The 21,347-nt window shown below is 53.2% G+C and overlaps 9 protein-coding genes across 9 annotated transcripts; 5 read left to right on the top strand and 4 right to left on the bottom strand.

Annotated features, from left to right (window-relative positions):
* Nucleotides 1-111: 111 nt before the first annotated feature.
* FIBRA_08001 (uncharacterized protein) lies at nucleotides 112-1,199 on the top strand (the record flags this gene model as incomplete). Its single annotated transcript, XM_012329661.1, has 5 exons — nucleotides 112-249; nucleotides 308-367; nucleotides 447-576; nucleotides 858-1,019; nucleotides 1,081-1,199. 5 exons carry the CDS (start codon nucleotides 112-114, stop codon nucleotides 1,197-1,199), a joined length of 609 nt encoding a protein of 202 aa, XP_012185051.1.
* Nucleotides 1,200-2,617: 1,418 nt separating this feature from the next.
* FIBRA_08000 (uncharacterized protein) lies at nucleotides 2,618-4,519 on the top strand (the record flags this gene model as incomplete). Its single annotated transcript, XM_012329660.1, has 7 exons — nucleotides 2,618-2,666; nucleotides 2,726-2,913; nucleotides 2,983-3,093; nucleotides 3,149-3,244; nucleotides 3,296-3,470; nucleotides 3,525-4,386; nucleotides 4,441-4,519. The coding sequence occupies 7 exons, from the start codon at nucleotides 2,618-2,620 to the stop codon at nucleotides 4,517-4,519; spliced, it is 1,560 nt and encodes a 519-aa protein (XP_012185050.1).
* A 404-nt stretch (nucleotides 4,520-4,923) lies between these two features.
* Nucleotides 4,924-6,262, top strand: FIBRA_07999 (uncharacterized protein; the record flags this gene model as incomplete). The annotated part of the gene is made up of 7 exons (XM_012329659.1): nucleotides 4,924-4,957; nucleotides 5,016-5,055; nucleotides 5,124-5,588; nucleotides 5,648-5,747; nucleotides 5,818-5,926; nucleotides 5,986-6,044; nucleotides 6,095-6,262. 7 exons carry the CDS (start codon nucleotides 4,924-4,926, stop codon nucleotides 6,260-6,262), a joined length of 975 nt encoding a protein of 324 aa, XP_012185049.1.
* Nucleotides 6,263-6,597: 335 nt separating this feature from the next.
* FIBRA_07998 (uncharacterized protein) lies at nucleotides 6,598-7,694 on the bottom strand (the record flags this gene model as incomplete). The annotated part of the gene is made up of 2 exons (XM_012329658.1): nucleotides 6,598-7,160; nucleotides 7,223-7,694. The coding sequence occupies 2 exons, from the start codon at nucleotides 7,692-7,694 to the stop codon at nucleotides 6,598-6,600; spliced, it is 1,035 nt and encodes a 344-aa protein (XP_012185048.1).
* Nucleotides 7,695-8,155: 461 nt separating this feature from the next.
* Nucleotides 8,156-10,113, top strand: FIBRA_07997 (uncharacterized protein; the record flags this gene model as incomplete). The annotated part of the gene is made up of 5 exons (XM_012329657.1): nucleotides 8,156-8,254; nucleotides 8,306-8,368; nucleotides 8,421-8,581; nucleotides 8,635-8,895; nucleotides 8,952-10,113. The coding sequence occupies 5 exons, from the start codon at nucleotides 8,156-8,158 to the stop codon at nucleotides 10,111-10,113; spliced, it is 1,746 nt and encodes a 581-aa protein (XP_012185047.1).
* A 474-nt stretch (nucleotides 10,114-10,587) lies between these two features.
* On the bottom strand, nucleotides 10,588-12,517 carry FIBRA_07996 (uncharacterized protein; the record flags this gene model as incomplete). Its single annotated transcript, XM_012329656.1, has 7 exons — nucleotides 10,588-10,776; nucleotides 10,831-11,444; nucleotides 11,483-11,506; nucleotides 11,561-11,607; nucleotides 11,659-12,059; nucleotides 12,106-12,174; nucleotides 12,239-12,517. 7 exons carry the CDS (start codon nucleotides 12,515-12,517, stop codon nucleotides 10,588-10,590), a joined length of 1,623 nt encoding a protein of 540 aa, XP_012185046.1.
* Nucleotides 12,518-12,907: 390 nt separating this feature from the next.
* On the top strand, nucleotides 12,908-15,318 carry FIBRA_07995 (uncharacterized protein; the record flags this gene model as incomplete). The annotated part of the gene is made up of 6 exons (XM_012329655.1): nucleotides 12,908-13,166; nucleotides 13,470-13,605; nucleotides 13,664-13,731; nucleotides 13,791-13,909; nucleotides 13,967-14,623; nucleotides 14,677-15,318. 6 exons carry the CDS (start codon nucleotides 12,908-12,910, stop codon nucleotides 15,316-15,318), a joined length of 1,881 nt encoding a protein of 626 aa, XP_012185045.1.
* Nucleotides 15,319-15,529: 211 nt separating this feature from the next.
* On the bottom strand, nucleotides 15,530-16,483 carry FIBRA_07994 (uncharacterized protein; the record flags this gene model as incomplete). The annotated part of the gene is made up of 3 exons (XM_012329654.1): nucleotides 15,530-15,870; nucleotides 15,939-16,146; nucleotides 16,214-16,483. 3 exons carry the CDS (start codon nucleotides 16,481-16,483, stop codon nucleotides 15,530-15,532), a joined length of 819 nt encoding a protein of 272 aa, XP_012185044.1.
* A 1,100-nt stretch (nucleotides 16,484-17,583) lies between these two features.
* Nucleotides 17,584-21,151, bottom strand: FIBRA_07993 (uncharacterized protein; the record flags this gene model as incomplete). The annotated part of the gene is made up of 11 exons (XM_012329653.1): nucleotides 17,584-17,703; nucleotides 17,762-18,025; nucleotides 18,084-18,177; nucleotides 18,235-18,315; nucleotides 18,374-18,468; nucleotides 18,544-18,614; nucleotides 18,667-18,725; nucleotides 18,784-19,167; nucleotides 19,233-19,743; nucleotides 19,796-20,639; nucleotides 20,690-21,151. 11 exons carry the CDS (start codon nucleotides 21,149-21,151, stop codon nucleotides 17,584-17,586), a joined length of 2,985 nt encoding a protein of 994 aa, XP_012185043.1.
* Nucleotides 21,152-21,347: the final 196 nt, after the last annotated feature.

The following is a 21,347-nucleotide window of genomic DNA, read 5'->3' as shown; positions in this document are numbered from 1 at the left end:
CGGCGTATAAGACCAATGTACAAGTAGACTCGAAAGGCTAAAGATGGAGGTCGGCGAGGGGTCTTGAATTGGAGCTGGAGAATGTGGCGAGTTGGGGGATGCCGCCTCGGCATGCCCCGGCAAGGCAATTTGGTCGAAAGCTCAGTCTGGCCTGTGACTTTTGCTACTGTACCTTCTTTACACCCTCGAATTCTTGGTATTGTTGACGAGACATATAACATGAGTCCTCCTACAGATATGAAGGAAGTCGTGGAATCGGAAATCAGGTCCGCCTCAACCATGCTGAGATGCTATGGGTGGGCTGTAGCTGACTGCCCGCTCCGTTCTGCATTTGTTGGCCACGGGTCATGAAGAGAATGGCACTTTCGTAAGTGATCACTCCTTTACCAAAATGATGGCCACTGAATTCGGATTTCTCTGGGAGAGTAGACATTTATTTCCATCAGCGCAATGCAGACGAGCATCAGGCAGCTCTTGAGCTTCGTGATGCTGTCCTTCGTCTGAGGCGGGACGGTGCTTTCATTGCAGTGCCACTCTTCCGAGTGAACTCGGATCCCATTGGGCCTCATCCAGTTGGTGAGTATATAGAGTTATGTATATGCGCCGCAATAAATTTTGGTGGGCTTCTCAGGCTCGTATGAGATTTGGTGTCCTTCCGAGTCCTTTGCGTCTGTGTATTCGTACCTTTGCATGAACCGGGGCAGACTCAGGTAATGTATATCGCCACGTCTAATGGCTACACTCATCGAGACTCACTTGGGTTTGAAGTATCCTTGTGCATCCGCTTACGCGTGAGGAGGTGTGTGTGAGATTTATGCCTGGTCTTTCCACTGACTGACAACTTCCTATATTGCCAGAGAAAGTATGCTTATGTTTGCAATCAACTTCCGTGCTTGTTTTCACGGTCTCCAACAGGGACCATGAATTCCGTAATGCGTGGATTGGGCCGTCTTTCCCTCTGGATCTATCCACGCTCCCTGTCAAATCCGAGGAGATTCCCTTACAGTACCCAAGCCTCAGTGCGTGTGCGAACGCCGCCTTGTCTACGTGATTTGACGTTCGGTCTTCTTGTTTTCAAAGAACTGGGCTACTCGTCAGAAACGCCGCCTCTTACCATCGAGGAACGGCGAAAGATGGGAGCAAGGCTTGAGCAGCTTCTTAGCGGCGAGAAAGAGGCAGCCAAAGCACCGAGCAACTAAGCCTCTGTTCTCGCGCACTACGGATACTTCCACGAATATCCATGGCTTAGGATTCTTCACTGGATTACATGTGCATACTAGTTATTATGTAGTTTCGATTGATTTCATCGTTTTTTTTGGTCGTTGCTATATTCAACATGGAACCAACCGCATATTGATAGTCACCCGGTGCTGTCACTTGCTGTGATGGCCAATTACATCGACAATTCGAGATGTACTAAGTAATCATCCTGTTTTTTTGTCCTCTTAATGTCCGCGAGGGCCGAGCCCTATGTAGACAGTAAGTACAGGCAGTGCGATCGCATATAGAGTTCGGAATCGTAGCAAAGGCATCAGACACCACCCGACAGGCGGGTGGATGTCAGCAGTTAGTGTAGGGTACGTTATGTGGCCAGGGAAGGGGAGAGTATGTACACAGGAATGGAAAGCGGCGAAACTTGTACAGTATTGGCGCTAGTACGACGGGACCGTAGGGTCAGACTTCAGCCATTTAAGGCAAGAGACGCGAATCTAAATCTCCCACTAGAGGCTACTGAGCCTCTCCAGACGGAGTCACAGCTAGGAGGGAGCCAGCCGGTGGTCCCCCACCGTCCGTCGAAACTCCTCGAAACTCCAAGTCATCGCCTACTCGCAGCTAGCACAGGCCGGGAAACCGGAGACAGAACAGGAAGTATGTGCAATGAGGTAGAAAGTAAGGAAAGGGAAAGGGATAATAAAGGCCGGTACGGGGAGAACATGTTAGTGTCACTGTTTGCGCACGAGTTCCCCGAAGGTGGCCGTGAAACGTTGCGTAGCATGGATGTACGCCATGAGGGGCTTGGTCGCCTTCGGGTTGGACAGGAGTGCGCGAATGGAGTGCGCCGCAGTGCCGATCTGTCGCCTCAGAGCGTGCCGTTGCAGCCTGAAGGTGGGGCATTCCAGGAGGAAGTGACGAACGGTCTCGGGGCGCGTATGGCAGGAGGGGCAACGGTCAGAGTCAGCTTTGCCGATCCGATGGAGGTGGTGCTGCAATGGTGAGTGCTCGGTGCGCAGCTGAAGCAGCAAGTTCGCCTGGTGGTGGGGGAGGGGGGTCGATCCGGCTGAGTCGCGCATGACGAGGGGAGGCCCGCCACTCCTCCTGCGCCTTCACTTTGAGCGAGGTCAGGGCAGATCATCCTGTTCATATTAAGCTCCAGTGCTGGCAACAATCCAGTCGTTTCAAAGGCTTGAGTCAAACCGACTGTCCTCCGCATCAAAGTTCTTTTCACTTTGACGTCGGAATCGATTGCCATGACTCACTGCTCATCTATCACCCATTCTGCCTGTACTCCTAATCACTCTCAAATCGTTGATCCGCATGCGTTAGGCCTTGCGGAATATATCGTTTCCTTGTCACTTGTTGTCAATATTCCCCGAACACAACACTAGCTCGCTGTTAAATGGCCCGTCCGCGCCAAGGATCTTCAAATACCATAGTAATCAAACTAGGTTTGTGCTGTCTTCCTCTTGGATCTCAACAACGTTCGACTGATGGTTTTATGTTGCAGGGTCGTCGTCTATTGTTCATGAAACCACGCACATGCCGCTTCTCTCGACCCTCTCGGCCGTGGTCGAGACGGTCGTCCATCTACGCCAGCAGGGACACAAGGTTGTCCTTGTTAGTTCAGGGGCCATCGCGGTTGGGTTGAAACGGATGGATGTAGCGTATCGTCCGAAGAGTTTGTCGGGAAAGCAGGTAAGCATAAATTTTCTCAAACGCAGCAAGTCTGTACTTGTATGACTGATCTTGTATGGCTCCCTGCAGGCATTGGCTGCTATAGGCCAGGGCAGATTGATCGCTCTATGGGATAACCTCTTTGGGCAACTAGAGCAGCCTATTGCGCAGGTTCTGCTAACAAGAGGTGATATATCTGACGTACGTCCCCCCACTGAAAATACTGTCATTTGTTCGCTCAGATTCTTGAGTCTAGCGGACCCGCTACTTAAATGCGGTAAGCACGTTCAAGGAGTTACTGTCCATGGGCGTTGTCCCAATCGTTAATGAAAACGATACGATCTCCGTCAGCGTGCGTACAGATATACATGAATTCCAAGGTTCTGTTCTGACTAAGTTGTAGGAAATAAAATTCGGCGACAACGATACCTTGTCCGCCATCACGTCTTCTATGATACATGCTGACTATCTGTTTCTTCTGACTGACGTGGACGGGTTGTACACTGCGAATCCTCGAAAAGACCCAACGGCGAAGCCTATCGAGACTGTCTCTTCCATTGCGACAATTCGCTCCCAAGGTATGTAACTAGAGGCCGGTCCCAGCGCTATCGACACTGAAACATCTGTGACAGTCAGCACAACCACGCTAGGTTCTAGTCTGGGAACTGGCGGAATGGAGACCAAGCTCATCGCTGCGGAGATTGCGACAGCAGCAGGTGTCACAACCGTCATCACATCAAGCAAAGACCCCAAGAACATATTCAAGATCATAGAGTATAATAATGCTTTGAAATCAGGGACATCGACACCAATAGAGATTTCAGGTCGCTCTAGTCCTGAATCATCACTTGTAGAAGATGCTGGGCCTCCATCCGACACTTCTACATCATCTGTATCAAAAACGCCGACGGGCGACGCCCCACGGCCACCGCATACGTTGTTCAAACCCTCTCCTGTTCCGTTGCGCGACCTGAAGTCTTGGACCAGTCATACCCTTAATCCATCAGGAACTGTTATCATCGACAGAGGAGCACACAGTGTGTTGTCCCGACGCGAGTCAGGTGGACGATTGCTTCCTGCTGGTGTTCTCGGCGTCCGAGGCGCATTTGCGTCCGGACAAGCAGTTCGGATCGTGATACGACGCCAAGTATCCGGATCGAGCGAGTCGGCGACGGCAGTCGAGGAACTACATTACTCTCATGCTGATTCTGGCCCGGGAACGACAGTGCCCAACACGCCGATATTGTTTGCGAACGCATCTGCGACGTCGTCAATGTCTGAGTTAGATCCTGGACTGGACTTAGACCCATTGTCGTTGCCGACGGTAGATGAGGACATGACGCCATCTACGTCCTTGAGAATGCTTCCTGCTGAGGAGGAGGTTTTTGTGGAAAATCCGGCTGGAGAGAGTGATGAATGGGAAGTAGAGGAAGTTGGACGCGGTCTTGCGAACTACAACTCAGCCCAGATTAACAGAGTGAAGGGGCTCAAAAGGTACTGTGTTATGTTCCGACTTACATTGAGAAATTAGCTGACAATTGGGATTAGTTCGTACATTGCGCAACTGCTAGGATACGCGGATTCCGAGTATGTCGTGGAGAACATCACAATTCGTGTTCCGCCCTGAAAGCCGCGTTGGCCAAGGTGTTGCGATGGTATAGTGCCTCGGTCTGGAGTATGCTCTGTTAGTGTATAACATATACCTAGAGGTTGAATGCGTAATGTCTGTTTCACACCGCAATCAAACGTTGCAGCGCGGCTCGGTTCAAGAATGTTGTTCAACTTGTTGAGATGCCATGTAATGCATTGTGAACTGTCGGGGGTCCTGGCTCTCGGCCGAGCGGACTCCTGCGGACCCGGAAAATCAAGCGGAGGATAGATCATCAATCAGACGCCAGTGCCAGACCTGTGAAGCTTCTGGGCACCGCCGACCGGCGCATCGAATTGTTTCTTCTGCACCACATCCTAGCCCCTCTTTCTCATTTGTACTCTATCTCTCTTTGCATCGAATGCTGTAATATCTCGGAAAGCATGCTTCACGGAAACTCTATTAGAATCTTGACGGGTATGTGCCAAGTTCGTTGTACATCGTTCCAGCCACGCTTACAGTGCTCTCTTTATAGGGAACAGTCACCCCGAGCTCGCCCAAGCAGTGGTCGAGCGGTGAGCTGCAGCTTTTACGGCACAGCCACTCAGTCTGCGGACTGGTGATTCACCCAAGTGATCTTCAGGCTAAATGTCCGTCTCACTCCTTGCACGGTCAAGAAGTTTTCGAACGGGGAGATCAACGTCAAAATTGCGGAATCGGTTCGCGATGAGGATGTTTTCATCATCCAGTCGGGGTGCAGCGACGTCAACGACAACCTCATGGAGCTCCTAATCCTGATTTCCGCTTGCAAAGGTGCTTCAGCGCGGCGGATTACTGCGGTGATCCCCTGCTTCCCTTATGCGAGGATGGACAAGAAGGACAAGTCCCGAGCGCCCATCACCGCGAAGCTGGTCGCCAATATGCTCGCCGTAGCTGGCTGCGACCATGTCATTACCATGGATCTGCACGCCAGCCAGATCCAGGGGTTCTTCGACTTCCCTGTAGACAACCTCTACTCGGAACCTCTCATGATCTCGTATATCAAACAACACATTGAGGGTTGGAAGAACAGCATAATCGTCAGTCCCGATGCTGGAGGTACCAAGCGGTAGTTCATTGTGTTTGAGTTTATCACATCGTGTTCTCATATTTCTCCCATGACGTCAGGGTCACGGCGATTGCGGACAAACTTGGTGTCGAGTTTGCTCTCATCCACAGGGAAAGGTCCAAAAAGCCTAATAGCGCCCCAGAAAAAGTGGAAGTGTTGGTGGGTGACGTGCGAGACAAGGCAAGCTAGTCATGCGTGTTCCATTTTGCTTTTGCTCATCCCTTGATAGGTCGCAATCCTCATAGATGACATGATAGATACCGGAGCCACACTGGCTCTTGCAGCCCCTTTACTCAAGGAGAAAGGGGCATCAAAAGTTTATGCTCTCATTTCTCATGGTGAGATTGAGTTCGTGTCTTGACAACGACATGGCGTGTTCATGATCGGCTTTTCGCAGGACTCCTATCGGAAACCAACATGAGTATGATTCAGGAGTTACCAATAGAACGTTTGGTGGTGCGTGCCGTGAATCATGGAACCGATGTGGAAAATTCATGTTGTTTCAGGTTACCAACACCATTCCTCAGCAACAACATACCGATGGGTGCAGCAAGCTAATTACTATGGATGTCAGTCCCACCATCGCGGAGAGTATTCGCAGGACCCACAATGGAGAGAGTATTAGTCTGCTATTTGGTGATTGGGCTGAAGGCGCTGGCGTGAACGGCTATTGAGTGGCTGGCATTTCGATTACGCAGAGGACTTGATCGTTGGAGAACTCCTACAACCACATGTACTTACACCCCAGTCACTGAGTCACATAGAATGAGGAATTATTCGATGTCGTTTTGACGAGAGAAAATTTGTCATCCTCTTCGGCCCTCTAGCGACCCAGCTTTTCCCGAGACTTGCGAAAGCCATTTGAAAACATCTGAAATTGGCCCGTATACAAAACCTCATCGTTACAAGACGCTGTATGTAGCGGATCTGAAGTATCCAACACTGGCTGAAGATGAGGCTCTCAATTGGTAAGATCTCAGAAACATCTTACCTAAGCTACAACACTGATTTATGATCTTTGTACCCTCCAGCCTTCATCCTGAGCATCCTGAACAAGGAACTCGTACCAGAGAGCAGCAATTGGGACGGTCGACGAATGCCACAATGAATGAGCGTCAATAATCCTTTTCCAAGGAGGAAAATCGAGGAGCTCCAAGGACGTGGCTAGTGTTGTAAGAAGGACGAAAAGCGCGGCTTTGGATGCATATCCAGGCCGATACGATCGTGGTCGAAATGGGAAACGACGGATTGATGGAAGGGACGAGGGCAACGCATATACGATCCACAGGAAGTTGTGGATCATGCCGACAACAAGGTTGAACACAATGTTGTAAGTATAGTCAAAGCGTGGCAATAGTGTGAGATAAGAGACATGAAGGATATAAGCAGCGACACATATGCCTGTCCATAAGATGTAGATTCCGGAAAGCTTGCGAGCCGGTTTTGATGCAAGTGAAAGACGGCTGTTGTCCGAAGGGTAGAGGTGAAATAAGCGGACGACAGTATAATACAAGGCATAGAGGATAGCTAAGGCGGCAGAGAAGTAGTCTAACTTCTCAGTCGCAGGAAGGTCTGATCGCGGATTATTATTCATATGTCATATAATAAACACCGGTACCCCGGACGAAACTCACCTCGAGTGTGAAAAACCGAAGACCACAGCCAAGCATTTACACTGACGAACGCAAACCTCAGGTAATAGTTCTTCACGGGGTTATGATCGGGGATGACTCTTTGAATCAATCGCGCACCCCTGACATGGCACAACAGGTTCAGAATGGAGAATAGGACCGATGCCGGTTCTTGCATGCCGGCGAATCGCCAGAAAGGCCATTTTCCATGGTATTGTTGCACCGCGATCCCATTGGCCAGTGCATAGTCAGTAACTGTGTGCATGCATCTGTACTTGCAGTCATCTGTGCAAGTCCATTGTGCGAGCCGCAGTGCTAGCGAAAGAGAGCTTGTCCCAGTCGAGTCGGTACAAATGACAGATTCGCACTTCGAAACACAATTCCGGTAGTTGTCGGCGCGGTCCCCAGAAGATGCATATACATGAAGGCTCGACAGCAGTACTGCGACCACATATAAGGGAATCCGCAGGATCATGGTGGTCGACAAGAAAGGTGGGAGTAGAGACCAAGTGATACTACGGAACCCGGTGTGGTAGGGACAAATGCCAAATATGGATGGATTAGTCAGCGGTGGCGGATACCTCAATTCCTCTGCAACAAGTATCCGTTGAACTCTGTCATCCACACTTCGACTCAGTACCCCGCTAGAAGACCCATTAATATTTCCAAGATCATATAGGTTTATTTTGGGGCTTCGAAATCTGGTAAGACGAAGTAAATCTTGTGCATACACTTCGTTGACAAAGTTATTGATGTGCTGTTCAATGGCTGGTGGTGCTAGACTAATTAATATCTTTCAGCTGTCTTGATATCTGGCACATTATATCTATCGCAGGGTCAATCTGTAGGCAGTATTCTATGACAAGGAAATCTTTGTTTCTAATTGCAACTACTGCGTTGGTGATTGCTTGTAGACCGGGCTATTATACATCAACCATGGTTCGTTCATCTCAAGCAACAACTTTCTCTTGTTCTCCTTTCTTTGATGATCGCGGGCCGTATGGATGTGCAGAACCTATAACTGAACGTATAAATGTAGGAGATAGCTCATACTGATGTTATGCGACCCTAACCTGTGACATTCAGCCTCATTCTCGTCCAATCGTCTCGTATTACTTTCCTAAAGGTATTGGTGAACAGCATTATGGGGTACGTCCCGCGCGATTGTTTGATTTCCCGCTAGCATCTCACGTATGAACAGGAGCGACATCCGATGAAACCCCACCGGCTTACTTTGACGAATGCCCTCGTCATGGGGTACGGTTTAGACAAGCAAATTCACCATATATACAATCCACGTCCAGCGACACAAGCAGAACTCGAAGCTTATCACGATCATGATTACATTGAATTTTTATCAAGGTTTGCATCTACGAGATGTTGCTATGCAAGATCCTAACAGTAATTAAACTAAGGGTCACCCCCCAAAATCAGGCGGATATGAAGCATCTCATTGACTCCTTTAATTGTGTGGAGGATTGTCCAATTTTTTCCGACATGTACGAATTTTGCCGCATGTATGCGGGTGGATCTCTCGCAGCGGCACGAAAGCTTTGCGCGGGTACCACTGACATTGCTATTAATTGGTCGGGTGGTCTACATCACGCCAAGAAAGGCGAAGCCAGTGGATTCTGCTACGTAAACGACATTGTACTTGCCATTTTAGAACTATTGAGGTCAGTAACGTTATGATGGTGCATTTCTGAAGCAACAATCCTAAGTATGTTCATAGATATCACCCTCGAGTCTTGTATATCGACATTGATATTCACCATGGAGATGGTGTAGAATTCGCCTTCTACCATACCAACCGCGTCATGACCGTGTCTTTCCACAAATACACCGGTGACTTCTTCCCGGGAACAGGAAAATTAGACGACAACGGTACAGGCCCGGGAAAACATTTCTGTTTGAACGTCCCACTTCAAGACGGCATAGATGATAATATGTACTTGACGATTTTCAAGAGCGTCATTGACGACACCGTCACCGCCTTTAGACCCACTTCAATCGTCCTGCAGTGTGGAGCTGACTCCCTGGGTTGCGATCGACTAGGCGCATTCAACCTGTCGATTGCAGCTCATGGAGAATGCGTCAATTTCGTACGAAATTTCAACGTCCCACTACTTGTCGTCGGAGGTGGGGGCTATACAATCAAGAACGTCAGCCGATGTTGGACGTACGAAACTTCAGTACTGGTTGGCGCTGCGGTCCCAGACGAGCTACCTGCCACCATCTATGATTCATTCTTCCGAGACTCGCAATGGAAGCTACATCCTCCTCTTACGGGAAAGGTAGACAACCTGAACTCGGCCACATCGCTACAGCGCATCAGCATCAGCATTCGCAACAAGCTTCGTTATCTACAGGGCGCACCAAGCGTAGCTATGCAAGACATCCCTCCGGACCTCGCTGGATGGTTAGAGGACGAAGAGCGCACACGGGAAGAGAAGCAGGAAGAGAAAAGTATCGCTCTGGCTGGCGAGAACAGGGAAGATCGATCCGTTCTTCGGAACGAATTTTTCGACGGCGAGCAGGACAATGATGCTGACGATGTGCCGTTATCTGCCACCTCTGCGGGAAAATTGTCGTCATCCGCCACTCGCAAAGCGAAGACTACAACCAGACGGGGCCGAGGCAAAACAAGAGCAAGGACAACTGCTTCCATGACAGAAAAGGACGCCACTGAGGACGGCGAGGAAAGCACAAATCAAACGATTTCTGCGCCAACCAGGACGCGATCCACACGCTCGAGAGCCAAGACGAAGGGTCGTACGCGCACACGCACTAAGGCTCAGGAGGAGGATGCAGAAGGGGACACGACGCTCCCTGACGCTGTTTCGGCAGTTGATACTGAAGGCGACCAGCCACCGCGAGATCTGGATGTCATGTAGGTCGATTGGGAGGGTATGGAGTTTTGGGGAGTAATGAGCGAGCTTGCCGTCGCGAATCAGTGCCGCTTTGGATTGGTGTTCCCTGCCAATCTGGCGTGGATCGGCGAGGATTTCCACCGGCGCAGTTCATGATCTATGATTGGTGCCGGCTGTCCTTGGCAACTAAAACCAGTCATTCGAAATATCTCTCCAGTCGACTTTACAAGATACCGCAGATCGCCACGGATTCTTGATCGGCGCGCTTGGAAAAGGTTAACATAACGCTCACGGGAATTACTGTCGAGAGCCCTTAGGTTGTCCTTACTTAGAGCTATTGAGGTCCGTTCGTTGTTGCTGGTTCTTCATTGATGCGTGACAGTGGTATTAGCATGAGGACATATTTACAGCACACCAAGAATAATTTATCCTGCGATATCTATCATTATGAATGCCAGAGTGTGGGATAGCAACCGATGTCCATGGGTTCAATCAGTATTATCTTCCCGTTTTGCTACGTACTTTCGAGCCAAGCAAAGCCGCAGCCTCATAACATAACACCAATAGAAGTTGCCCAACGAGATCCATGACCGCAGACTGCAGCGGCATGGCATACATGTCCGGGTCCAGATCCCGCTTCCAGAGATAATTCGTGACAACCTGAGCAACGGAAAGGGATATGGCGACCTAGAACTTCATGTCAGGATCTAGCACACCTACTTCGATCCAGGAGATACGCACGGCTATACAAAAGAAGATAACTTCGAGCACGAGGAAGACGATAGGAAGGTGTAGCCAACCGAATGCGTAGATCAAGCAAAGGAAGATAATCTGAACCGGAAAGCTGACAACTAACAAGGTCACGGACACCAATCGAGTACTAGGGTGTGGTGTGTGGTCGGAGATTGAGGTAGGATGACCCATAGTAGCCACATGGAGGGCAGTTGATAAACGCGAGACGAAGATAGAGCCGACGCTTCCCGCCAGACCTGGAAGATGCGTGATAAAATTATTAGATATTTTCTCGAGGGCAAGGTAAGACTTGCCAGTAACTACCGCCTCAAGGAGTGCGTACCCTTGATAACGACTCACAAACCTGTCTAACACCATCCCAGCGCCACTACTAACGATCATTGCGGCGAACAGAGGAAACCAGCCTTGGGCAAGTAAATGTCGGACGTGAGGGTTTCGTCTCACGACAACGACCCAGCCAATAGCAGCCGCGGTCAAGACCACGACTAAAATTAGCGGGATGGGCGTGTGGACAACGCTGACGTGGAAAACAGAGACAAAGCTCAAGATGGTCAGTGTTACCAGATCGCCCAAGCACGAAGCGACTGGAGGTGCTATGTTGTCTACGCACTGGCATCAGCAAAGAGGATATGTAGCGAACCAAAAGGCTCGCCTGGGTCGATCCCTAACCGGCAACAAAAAATGATAAGGCCACACATAAAGGAACCAAGGATTATACTAGCGATAGCTGTAGAACACATGGAAGCCGACACAACCATGATAAATCTGTAACACGACCTATGAGGGTTCCTTCTGATGATATATACCGGAACATACTCAGCGGGGACAGTAATGCGCTTCCGCCCAGAAGATGGCAAATTGTTTTGTCTCGAATCATGTAGAGTTGAAAGTACAGCATGGGCGATGGCGGTTGCATTGGTGAGGTTAGTTCCAGGCGATGTCATGGATGCAGCTTGCTCCCCCGGGGAATGAGATACTATACGGCCAAACAAAAATGCAACACATGCGGCGACAAAAGATACCACGGCAGCTTGTACCTGTAGTAAAGCAAGATTACCCAACACAAGACTACGACGAGTGTCCGGTTTATCCAGCTTCCCGAGATTTGCCGCGGTGCCAAGACGTGCAGAAAGATTCATCTCGAGGTTGCCCTTCAGGTTCAGTACAACTGGTACCAGAATGATCAACTCGTCCACACGATTCATGGCTTTCCAATGCTGCGATACATGAGTACAAGAGACCCAGTTGAAGATGGCAGCATACCGACACAGCCTCCAGGATATTTCCTACGAACATGAGACCTATCGTAGTGACGAGTAACGTTGGTAAGGTCTCGAGATATACGATTCACTGTAAGGATATCCATGCAGCCTTCGGGAGAGCGTATAAAACTTACCTGTATCACTATGCCCTTGACCTGATGCCATACGTCGACACGATGTGCGAATAGAGACTGAAAGCGACTGCTGGGCGAACCCAACAGCGCACGGCTTCCAGAGTCGTCCCTGTCGTCCTCGTCATCTGAGTCAGTCGCCGGAAGCACGTTGTAGGACACCGGGTTGAAGACATGGCGATGGTGAGTGTCCGGCGTGACTGTAATTTCTTCGAGCTCGGTCAGTTCTATGGAGTTGGAGCTCGTTTTGGATAGCAAGGGGGGAGATTCTGCACCGGCCATGTCTGGACGACTGGCAGAGTCGAATTGTTCGGCATGTACACGAGGGTCAAATATAAATGAGCAGTGGGTCGCCCGCAGAGCAGCGACTTGAATTCTATTTTCGTTCGCCGGCGATTCCGGCCACTCGCCCGCTCTGGGTAGCCGGATGTCGGCCGGTGCCGGAGTGTGGCCGACAGGACGCGTGGGAAAAGCATGAATTGTGCGTGACCCGGATCCGGTGCATAGAGCGCCTAAGCCACTTGCTTCCGTTCGCGACAGTGTTCGCTCACCTCTGCTACACTCTTGTCCATACCGCCGCGATCTGGCCTGCTTTCGCGTGGTATTGTCTGGGGTGGAGTGCTGGTACTTCTTGCGGTCTCCAGGCGACCTTTTGTACCCTACCCTTGGACCATGTCGTTACCGGTATCACAATTCCTTTCCCCACCACCCATTGGGTCTGTTCTCTTCAAGAACCCGCCAGACACCGTCCCTCCGACTGATGAACTAGAGTCCCTGCATGCGGAACTCAAAAATTTGAAACAGAAGACTTTGGAGCGAGCCAGGAAGGCAGGAGAAGACCTCAAGGCTATTGAAGAGTCGATGAGGCGTCTGAAGGAGAAGGAGAAGGGAAAGGCTAAAGCAATCGAGAAGGTGAAGAAGGAACGCGCCTGTGCGTACTTCTGTTTAATTAATAGCCAGCTAGTCTGATCATCTTTTTTGTTGATTTCTCACTTTCGCCGACACGCCACTACGCGACTCTATCTAACACTGTGAACGACGTCTGACTACCTTGTGCTTCTCTGCTTCTGCCTTCCTGATTCTCGTGACCGCGTTCCACTCGATCTATTGAATTATTTGACCGTCGCAACTGGTTTGAAATGGCGTCTGCTTTATCTCTGCACACTTGATAATTTCATTTGACAATGCCTCGGTAACAACGGTGTCACACGTCTAACAAATTGGCCCTACACAGTCACTCCACTTCCGAATGGCGATGAAGCCAGATTGCCCTCTCAGCCACCAGTAGCTCAACAGAAACCTCGCTTACCATCAGTGTCCGCGCCTTCAATCCCTCCTACGCCCACTCCCACTGTGGAGCCTCGCAAGTCGTGAGCCAGATTCGGTCCTTTACCTTGGTGCGCTGACAACATAGCTGGTTGAAATTAGCACGGCGGAAGAGTCGAAGAAGAAGAAAAAGAAACGGAAACGTGACGAACTCAGTGATATTGAGCCGGGTGCGCATCATGGGAGATCCTGTCAATGATCTGTTGACGAAGTTCAGTCTTATCTGTAGAACCAGTTAAGGTCAGGAAAGCATCCCCTGTACCTGCTCACACACATCCACATTTACCGCCGCCTCCATCGGCTCCAAAGCCTCCTAAATACCCGTCCTCATCTCTGGTGTTTAACAAGGTGGGTCTAAGGGCTAACCATTATTGTGCCACAAGGTTGACAGCCGGGTACCAATAGCCTGCCGCTGGACCTGATTTTGCATTGCCTCCGCCCATGTCCCTGCTTCCCGCTCGTCCACCTGTCCAGCCAACACCGGTGGCAGGACCGAGCAAAACGACAGATGTAGAGGAGGATTTCAGCAAAAGTAAACCTTCTGGTCAGCAAGTGCAGATCATGACCTTTTACACCAGCATCGAGCCGTGGATTCGCCCAATCAAGGAGGAGGACGTGGGGTTTCTGGAGTACACTGCTGACGAATTAGAGCCATTCGTGATGCCGAAACTTGGGCGTCATTACTCAGAAGTCTGGGAAGAGGACGACACTGCTCTGCACGGCGGCCCGCTTCCCGGCACAGCTGCCGTGCGTACAGGCCGAAGTTATGCTTCGAGTTTGACGTCCCCGTTGCCGCGCTGGGAGCCATCGACACTCATGGAATCTGACTTGCTCACTGAGGAACGGGGTCATGGACCTCTGACAGAACGGTTGATTAGTGCTCTGATACCCATGCACGACTCAACCGAATGGAAAGGTGTCAAGGCAGCTGAAGAGGCGATGGAGGGACGTCCTGGGACGAACGGTGCCGCCGCCGCCGCAGCGCGAGATAAGCTGAATGTCGCAGATCTGGAAGATCGCGTGAAGAACGTCTTACGCTTTCATCGCCTCCTAGACGAAGTTGTGAGCTCAGTATCAGCCCATTCTAGCCGCTAATTCTGATGGTACGAATTTAGCCCGATTTCTCGGAGGCAGTAGATGACCCCATTGCCACCGCTTTGCGCCATGCCCAGCGCGAACTGCGCACGGTCCTTGCCACAAACAAGGTTCGCAGAGCACGTCTCACCGCTATTGCCCGCGACCGGCTCGGGTATCAAGAGTATGTCGAGATGCGCGATTCCCTCGACAAGAACATAACTACCCTATATACCAAGTTGCAGAGGAAGGATGGCCCCAAAGCTAATAAGAAAAAGAAGAAAGGCGCGGAGCTTAACGGAGGTGTCAATGGGGTGCAGCCGACCGGTATCAGCGCGCTGCCTCCATGTCCTGCTGCGCTTGGTTTGGGCCACGACGAGGATAATCGGCTGCATGTTCCCGAACAGCTCCAGCATCTAGTGGAGACTCGGCGGCGATGGGTCGACACGATCGGTGGGGTGTTTCACGACAAGCAGCAGCAGCATCCCGGTCGGATATGGGGCATGCCCCAATACAGTGTCTACGAGGATATCGACGAGGAGGTGCGACAAGAGTTGGCACGGCTCGGGCCTCCGCCTTCTGCGCAGAGTGCGAAGGAGGCGACTGCACGGACTAGTAACAGTACAGTGAGTGTCTCTGCGAAGGGGAAGGAGAGAGCATTGGATGGCATGGAGATTGGATGACTTGGTGTCTCCGGATTGCTTGCATATCACACTTATTAGTATTATTAGCCACCGACATCACGCTTGCTGCTGATGTGCTGCCCTCATACGCATACTACCACTTCGAGTGGAATCCACTTTTTCTGCAGCTCGGACGCGCGAATTGCGTGAAAATGAGGCGAACAGCGATTGTGGGGGCGAACACAAACGTAACGTAAAGATGACGCCGCAGCTATGCTGCCGCTCTCGATTTTTTGGATTTCTTAGTGTGCTCCTTGTCGCTTTTCCGCTTTTTGGAGACGGGCGCGGGCTGTCTCGCAGGAGATTCCTCCGTCTGCGATGCCTCCAGCATGGCGTCGACCTGATCCACATCCACCGATTCTGGCGAGTCGACGGTGGACACTAGGGAGCCGGATGGCATGAAGCGATGCTTCAAGAGTTCCGGCGGGTAGCTATGCCGCGGCGGATTCTGGAATGCGACCGCGAGCGGTGCGGACGTGTCCTGGGCGACGACGGGGGTGGGCGACGCGGCCTGGGTCGTGATGACCAAATGGCGCGCGACGGGCCGCGGTGCTGGGCGCCGCGGCGGCTTCAGCATCAGCATCGCGCTGGTCTAGTGGAAGCGACGAGCGGAGACGCACCTTGCACGAGCCTCCCGCCCTCCTTTTTGCGCGGGAGCAGACAGGACAGACCCCTGAGCTCCTCCCCGCCCACGGAGTCGCCGTCGCCCAGCGCCCAGACGTCGTACGACGCGTGCCTACGGTCGACGGTGCCCACCCGCGCCGTCCTGGCGTCCGCCGCGGCCGCGGGGCCGTCGATCTTGAGGCCGTGCAGGGCCTTGGGTTTCAGCTGGCGGGCGCGGGGCGGTGAGCGAAGCCGGGCGCGGAGGAGGGGGAGAGCGGGAGAGCGGACGCACCCCGCCTGGCACACGGACGAGCCATAGCTCCAGCCCGTCGTCGTCCTTCACCGCATCCCAGTCGAACTCGCCGTTGTCACCCGCGTGGTTTATGCAGACAAACCCGGGCGGGGGCTGGTACGCCCAGTCGGAGTCGGCGTCGCTGTCCCCTTCGTTGTTCTGTCCGTGCGGCAGCTGCTTCTTCTTTCCTGCTGCCTTGCTCGAGGGCTTTTTGGACTTTTTCGTCACGAGTTCTGGTTCGGGGGAGGACGAGTCGGAAGAGGAGCTCATCGTCCGGGGGCGTCGAGTGGGCCAAAGAGAGTCTGAGCAACGCCGCGCGCGGGACTGGTCGTAATCGAAAATGGCGAATGTGAATTTTAAAGTGGGATTGCAGAGCCGGGAATTTGGCAGACCGTGATCCTCGCCGGCACGTGCAAGAGGATCCGCCGGCTTCAAGTGGACTCTCGCACCGAACTGGAGTCACCCGAGCTATGTACTGTGATAACATTGCCATACCCAACAAATAATACAACAGCACGCTGCACAGTAAGAGGGAATTCTGACGAGCTACCTGCGGCCGCGTCCCGGGCACGTTCGATTCGACACCTGTTTCTCTCACCTCTATCTCGGGTTCGACCCGTTATTGCGTCTCTCCTTTCTCTTGATCTGTCTCTCTTTTTTTAAAAATAAAAATCCTCCTGGCCATGTGCTGTATGCTTGTCGACTCTATCAGCGCCGGAACCGCGTCGGAAGGTATTTCAAGCGGTCGAGACGTAGGAACCTCGTGCGAGACGACGAGACTCCCGCACCTGAAGGGGGCCAGGTGCTGTACATCAATAGGATTCCGTCGTCATTGAAGTGAGTGTTCTGTGAATAATTACTCGATTCCGGGAGAGCATCGACCGCTCGGTGACAACGTCTGTGCCGATGACGCAGCCTCCACGACATTTGAGGCAGTTGTATTACTATAGAAAGTATGCGGTTGGTGAACGCAAGTCTGGTTCAGTGACGAAACACTGTGATAGTATTGTTTTCTTGGCGATGGGGATGTATAAAGCCTGGCTCACAGCGTTCTGAATTGAAAAATATTCACGAGGTCGAACTTTCACGCTCTTGCGTTCTAGTCAACAGCAGCTCGTTTATCCAGTCGCCGGTCTCATTGTCGCATCAAAGTCGCATCATCGCCTGTAAATCATCGAAACTTGTCTCTGTTTGCAGATTGTCAAAGTCGAATTCATCAGCTAAGTACATCATCGCACACTGTTCGATTAGAATTCGGGACACAACTAGAGATAGCTGAAAGCCACCCTGCACGTCGAGAGACTCCCGATTTGAGGAAGGCGGTAGCCGATCCCGAGCTCAATTCTCTCTCACAACGCATCCTGCCGCAATCATCGCCTCTCCCTCACTTTCAACCACACAGCGCCAACCACCAACAGTCCAAATCCCGCAATGAACGCGAACAACACCAGCACGTCCCGGTAGTAGTTGTCCACCCCAAACCCAAACAGCTATCAGCCCCGGGGTCGCATCAGCAAGGCGCACCGCGAACGTCACACTGCGGCTCACCGTCTCCATAATGAGGCTCGCCGAGACGTCGACCGGCACGCCGTCCAGGCTGTCCTCGATCATGAGCCCCGAGCCCACCTCGTTGACCGCAAGCGCCTCGAGGGTGTACTTCAGCGGACACAGCCACTGGAGCCAGCGGAGCACGGGGGGTATCGTCCCGAGGTGCACGAAGAAACCGGCGTAGGTCATCTGGTACAGCGCAAGAAGCGCGCTGAGCAGGATGGCGATCCCGCCGTTCCGGAACAGGCACGCGAGCAGGAAGTTCTTACGCAAAAGACGGAATAAGCGGGGCGGATCATGGCTGCCGCAAGGGATGACTTACGAAGAGCGTCATTGCTAGAGTATACAGGACCAAGATGAAGAGAAACTTGAAAAAGTTGGCTGCCTCTGGTGCGAGGCCGACCATCCAATATGTTCTGCAAGGAAACGTCACAATGAGGTATGCAGTCCGCAAAACATCGTCATGCTCTTACACAGACGAAACGATCACCGCGGGTATCACACGAAGGGGTATCACGTCGAATATGAATCGAGACAGCAGCCATGCCGTAGGGCTACCATCACATGCACTCAGCTGTGAATGTGACGGCAGAATGTGAGGGGCACACATACCTGTAGTAAGACGCTGATCTTTCTCGCAGAAACAGCGGCCTTATTGTCACGACGTTGTACAGCGCGCTGAGCGACGAGAAAGCGATAAGTGCGCCCTGTAAAACATGAACCGCGAGGGATATTTGCAGGTTAGCACCAGACGTCGCATTTCTTCAAAACTCTATACTGACGAGGAAGAACAGACATCCCACTCGCGATTGGAACCCCGCGATGGTGACGCCAGTCTTATAGTACAAGCCACCTGAACAATGTCGTCAACAATAGTCTCGACATCACGCCGCGATGATGCGCACCACAAAACACCCCCAGCACGCAGGCTACTGCGATATGAGTGAAAAACAACGTCTTGTCCCTGAAGTCATGCGTTTGAAGTTCGCCATATCGCGAATCGTGCCCGACTGAACACGTACCTCCCCAGGATCTTCCACTCCCTGCCGGACAGAACCTGCAGCTGCGTCAGGAATGTGGTCGCATACCTCTCTCCAGACAATGGCCGAAGCGCCGCCCTAAGCCCTTTCTCCGCCTCATCTACGACAGTCAGGTCCTCGCCGCCATGCGGCTTCTCGGCGAGCTCTGGGCTGCTGGTCTTCTCACTGCCCTCAGCAGTATGGAATAGGCCGACAGGCGGGTCGCTGGCAATGTCGAGGAGGTAGTCCGCGACGTTGTATCCCTCCGTGTACGGAATACCCCGTGCGGCGAAGTGCTCTGCTGGTGCAAACCCGCCACGACCGCAGTAAAGTGCACGGCCGTGCGCGAGGAGCAGGATCCTGTCAAAGGTGCGGAACAGCTGCGAGCTGGGGGCAAGAGGAAGCGTGCGTCAACGCCGCCGTGCCTGCCCGCCCTGGGGATATGCGCTCACCTCGGCTGGTGGATCGACGCGACGACTGCCGTCGGGCTGTCTTCGTCGTGCGCCAGTGTGGCGAGAACCTCCGCCACCTTCCGTGCCGAGACCGAATCCAAGCCGCTCGTCGGCTCGTCGAGGATGAGCACGTCGGGGCGCGCTACGAGCTCGAGCCCGATGCTCACCCTGCGCATCTCGCCGCCGCTGATTCCGCGTGTCTCGCCGTCGCCGATCCGGACGTCGCGTATATGCGCCAGGCCGAGCTGGCAGACGACTGCGTCGACGCGCGCACGCTTTTCCGACGCCGGGATGCTCTCGGGAAGGCGCAGACGCGCGGCGAACAGCAGCGCCTCATGCACCGTGAGCACTGGGGGGAGAACGTCCTGCTGGGGCACAAATCCAATGTGGGGCACCCGGGATGCGCCGCTGTTGCCGACGGATGCAGTGCGCAAGACAGAGACCGAACCAGTGGTCTGGCCCGACTTTTGCTTTCTGGCTAGGATCTCGATGAGCGTGGTCTTCCCCGCGCCTGGGGTCGAGGATGAGCAGAGCGACATCAAACAGAAGGACGCACTTGCCACTTGGTCCCATTATGGCCATCACCTCGCCTGGCGACACACGACCAGTTACATTGTCGAGAACTGCCTTGTGGCCATTCAAGTCCTTACGATTTCTTCGCCGCCTCAGCGGACTCTCCGTCCACTTTGATCGCTGGTCATCCGCCGCGGGGACAAAGTAGCTGACGTCCGACCACTCTACTGTAACGCCGCCGGCGCGACTCGCACCACCAGGTCCAAGCTTCCGCGCTCTCCGCTGTCTGTACCAGCCGTATAGGAGGAAGAACAGGGCGAGCGCGATGAGCCCGCCGACGACAGCGAGGCCGGCAATCACGCCGCCACTCAAGGATTTTCTGCTGCTCACCCCGCCTGCCAAGGAAGTAGTATTGGACGAGACGGTGTCGACGACATCTTGGCTGACACATTCGCCAAACGCACAGCCGCTGAGAGCGAGACCGGAGGAGCCAAAGACGGAGGCGATAGTAGACTGCTGGAACGTGCAGCTCGCCGTGGTGCTGCCCGCGGAGGGTGCGGCGCAGGCGATCACGAGGGTGCCCGAGAGACCGTCGATGATGGCCGTGAGGTTGGAGACGGGGACGCCGCCGCAGAACGACGTGCCCGGGATGCATGTGCAGCGCAGGTTCTGACACGTCCACTTGGAGCTCCCGTCCGTGGCGTCGGTGGTGTCCTGCGTGCAGGAGTCGGCGGTGCAGTCGAATTGCTCGACGCCGTCATAGAAGAGCTGTGCGTAGACGGAGCCGGACGAGCCGAACCCGGTCATGTTGGGCAGAGGGGTGAGCGACGGGTTGAGCGTACGGAGGATGTTCAGCGTCGACGATAAGGGGTATATCGCTTGGAGGGTCGGATTCTGCTGTGGGATCAGACGGCTGCCATGCACGGCGTCGCATGGCCACGCACCTGTACGGAGCAGCTCATCTGCCCTGCGGCGTATACTCTCGAGTGTGCATTGCACGTGAGAGTGTCGTTTTCTCCGCTCGACAGGCCCGAGGACGAGTGCCCAGTGGCCGCATAGGCGGACTGGCAGGCGTCTGAGCTCTGGCAGACGTTGCAGCCTGTTCCGGTCCACCCGCTCTCGCACGCGCATCCGGTGATATTGGGGAAAGACGGAGAGCTGCCCGGTGAAGAGGCCAAGGGACGGGCGGAGCCCTGGAAGACGTTGCCTCCGCACGCGGGCTGGGAGCAGGACGAGCCGCCAAAGCCAGGCGGGCAGTTGCAGGACGAACCATTGAAAAGCCCGTAATTGTCGCAGCTGGAGGTCATTATCTTGTCGTCGTCGTTGTCGTCGTCGTCGTCGATGTCGAGGGAAGAGCAAGGCCCGGCCCAGCAGCATCCGAACACGAAGCCAGTCTCTGCACCCATATATGGTCTGTCTTCGATCCTTCGAACGCGCCTCCCTCGTGACCGCGACCGCGACACCGCAAACGCGCCACCTTACGGCAATGCTCGGCGGCGGGGGCCATTCTGCCAATGCGCCCAGAGACACACAGAGGAACCATCCTGGTCGACAAAGTCGTACGACAACTGGAGATGGCGGCGACCATCATCATCTGACTCC

This window comes from Fibroporia radiculosa (genome assembly GCF_000313525.1).
Source record: "Fibroporia radiculosa TFFH 294 genomic supercontigs, scaffold22166, whole genome shotgun sequence".
Taxonomy (NCBI): domain Eukaryota; kingdom Fungi; phylum Basidiomycota; class Agaricomycetes; order Polyporales; family Fibroporiaceae; genus Fibroporia; species Fibroporia radiculosa.
The sequence above is the reverse complement of the archived record's forward strand: the minus strand, read 5'-3'. Positions and strand labels throughout refer to the sequence as shown.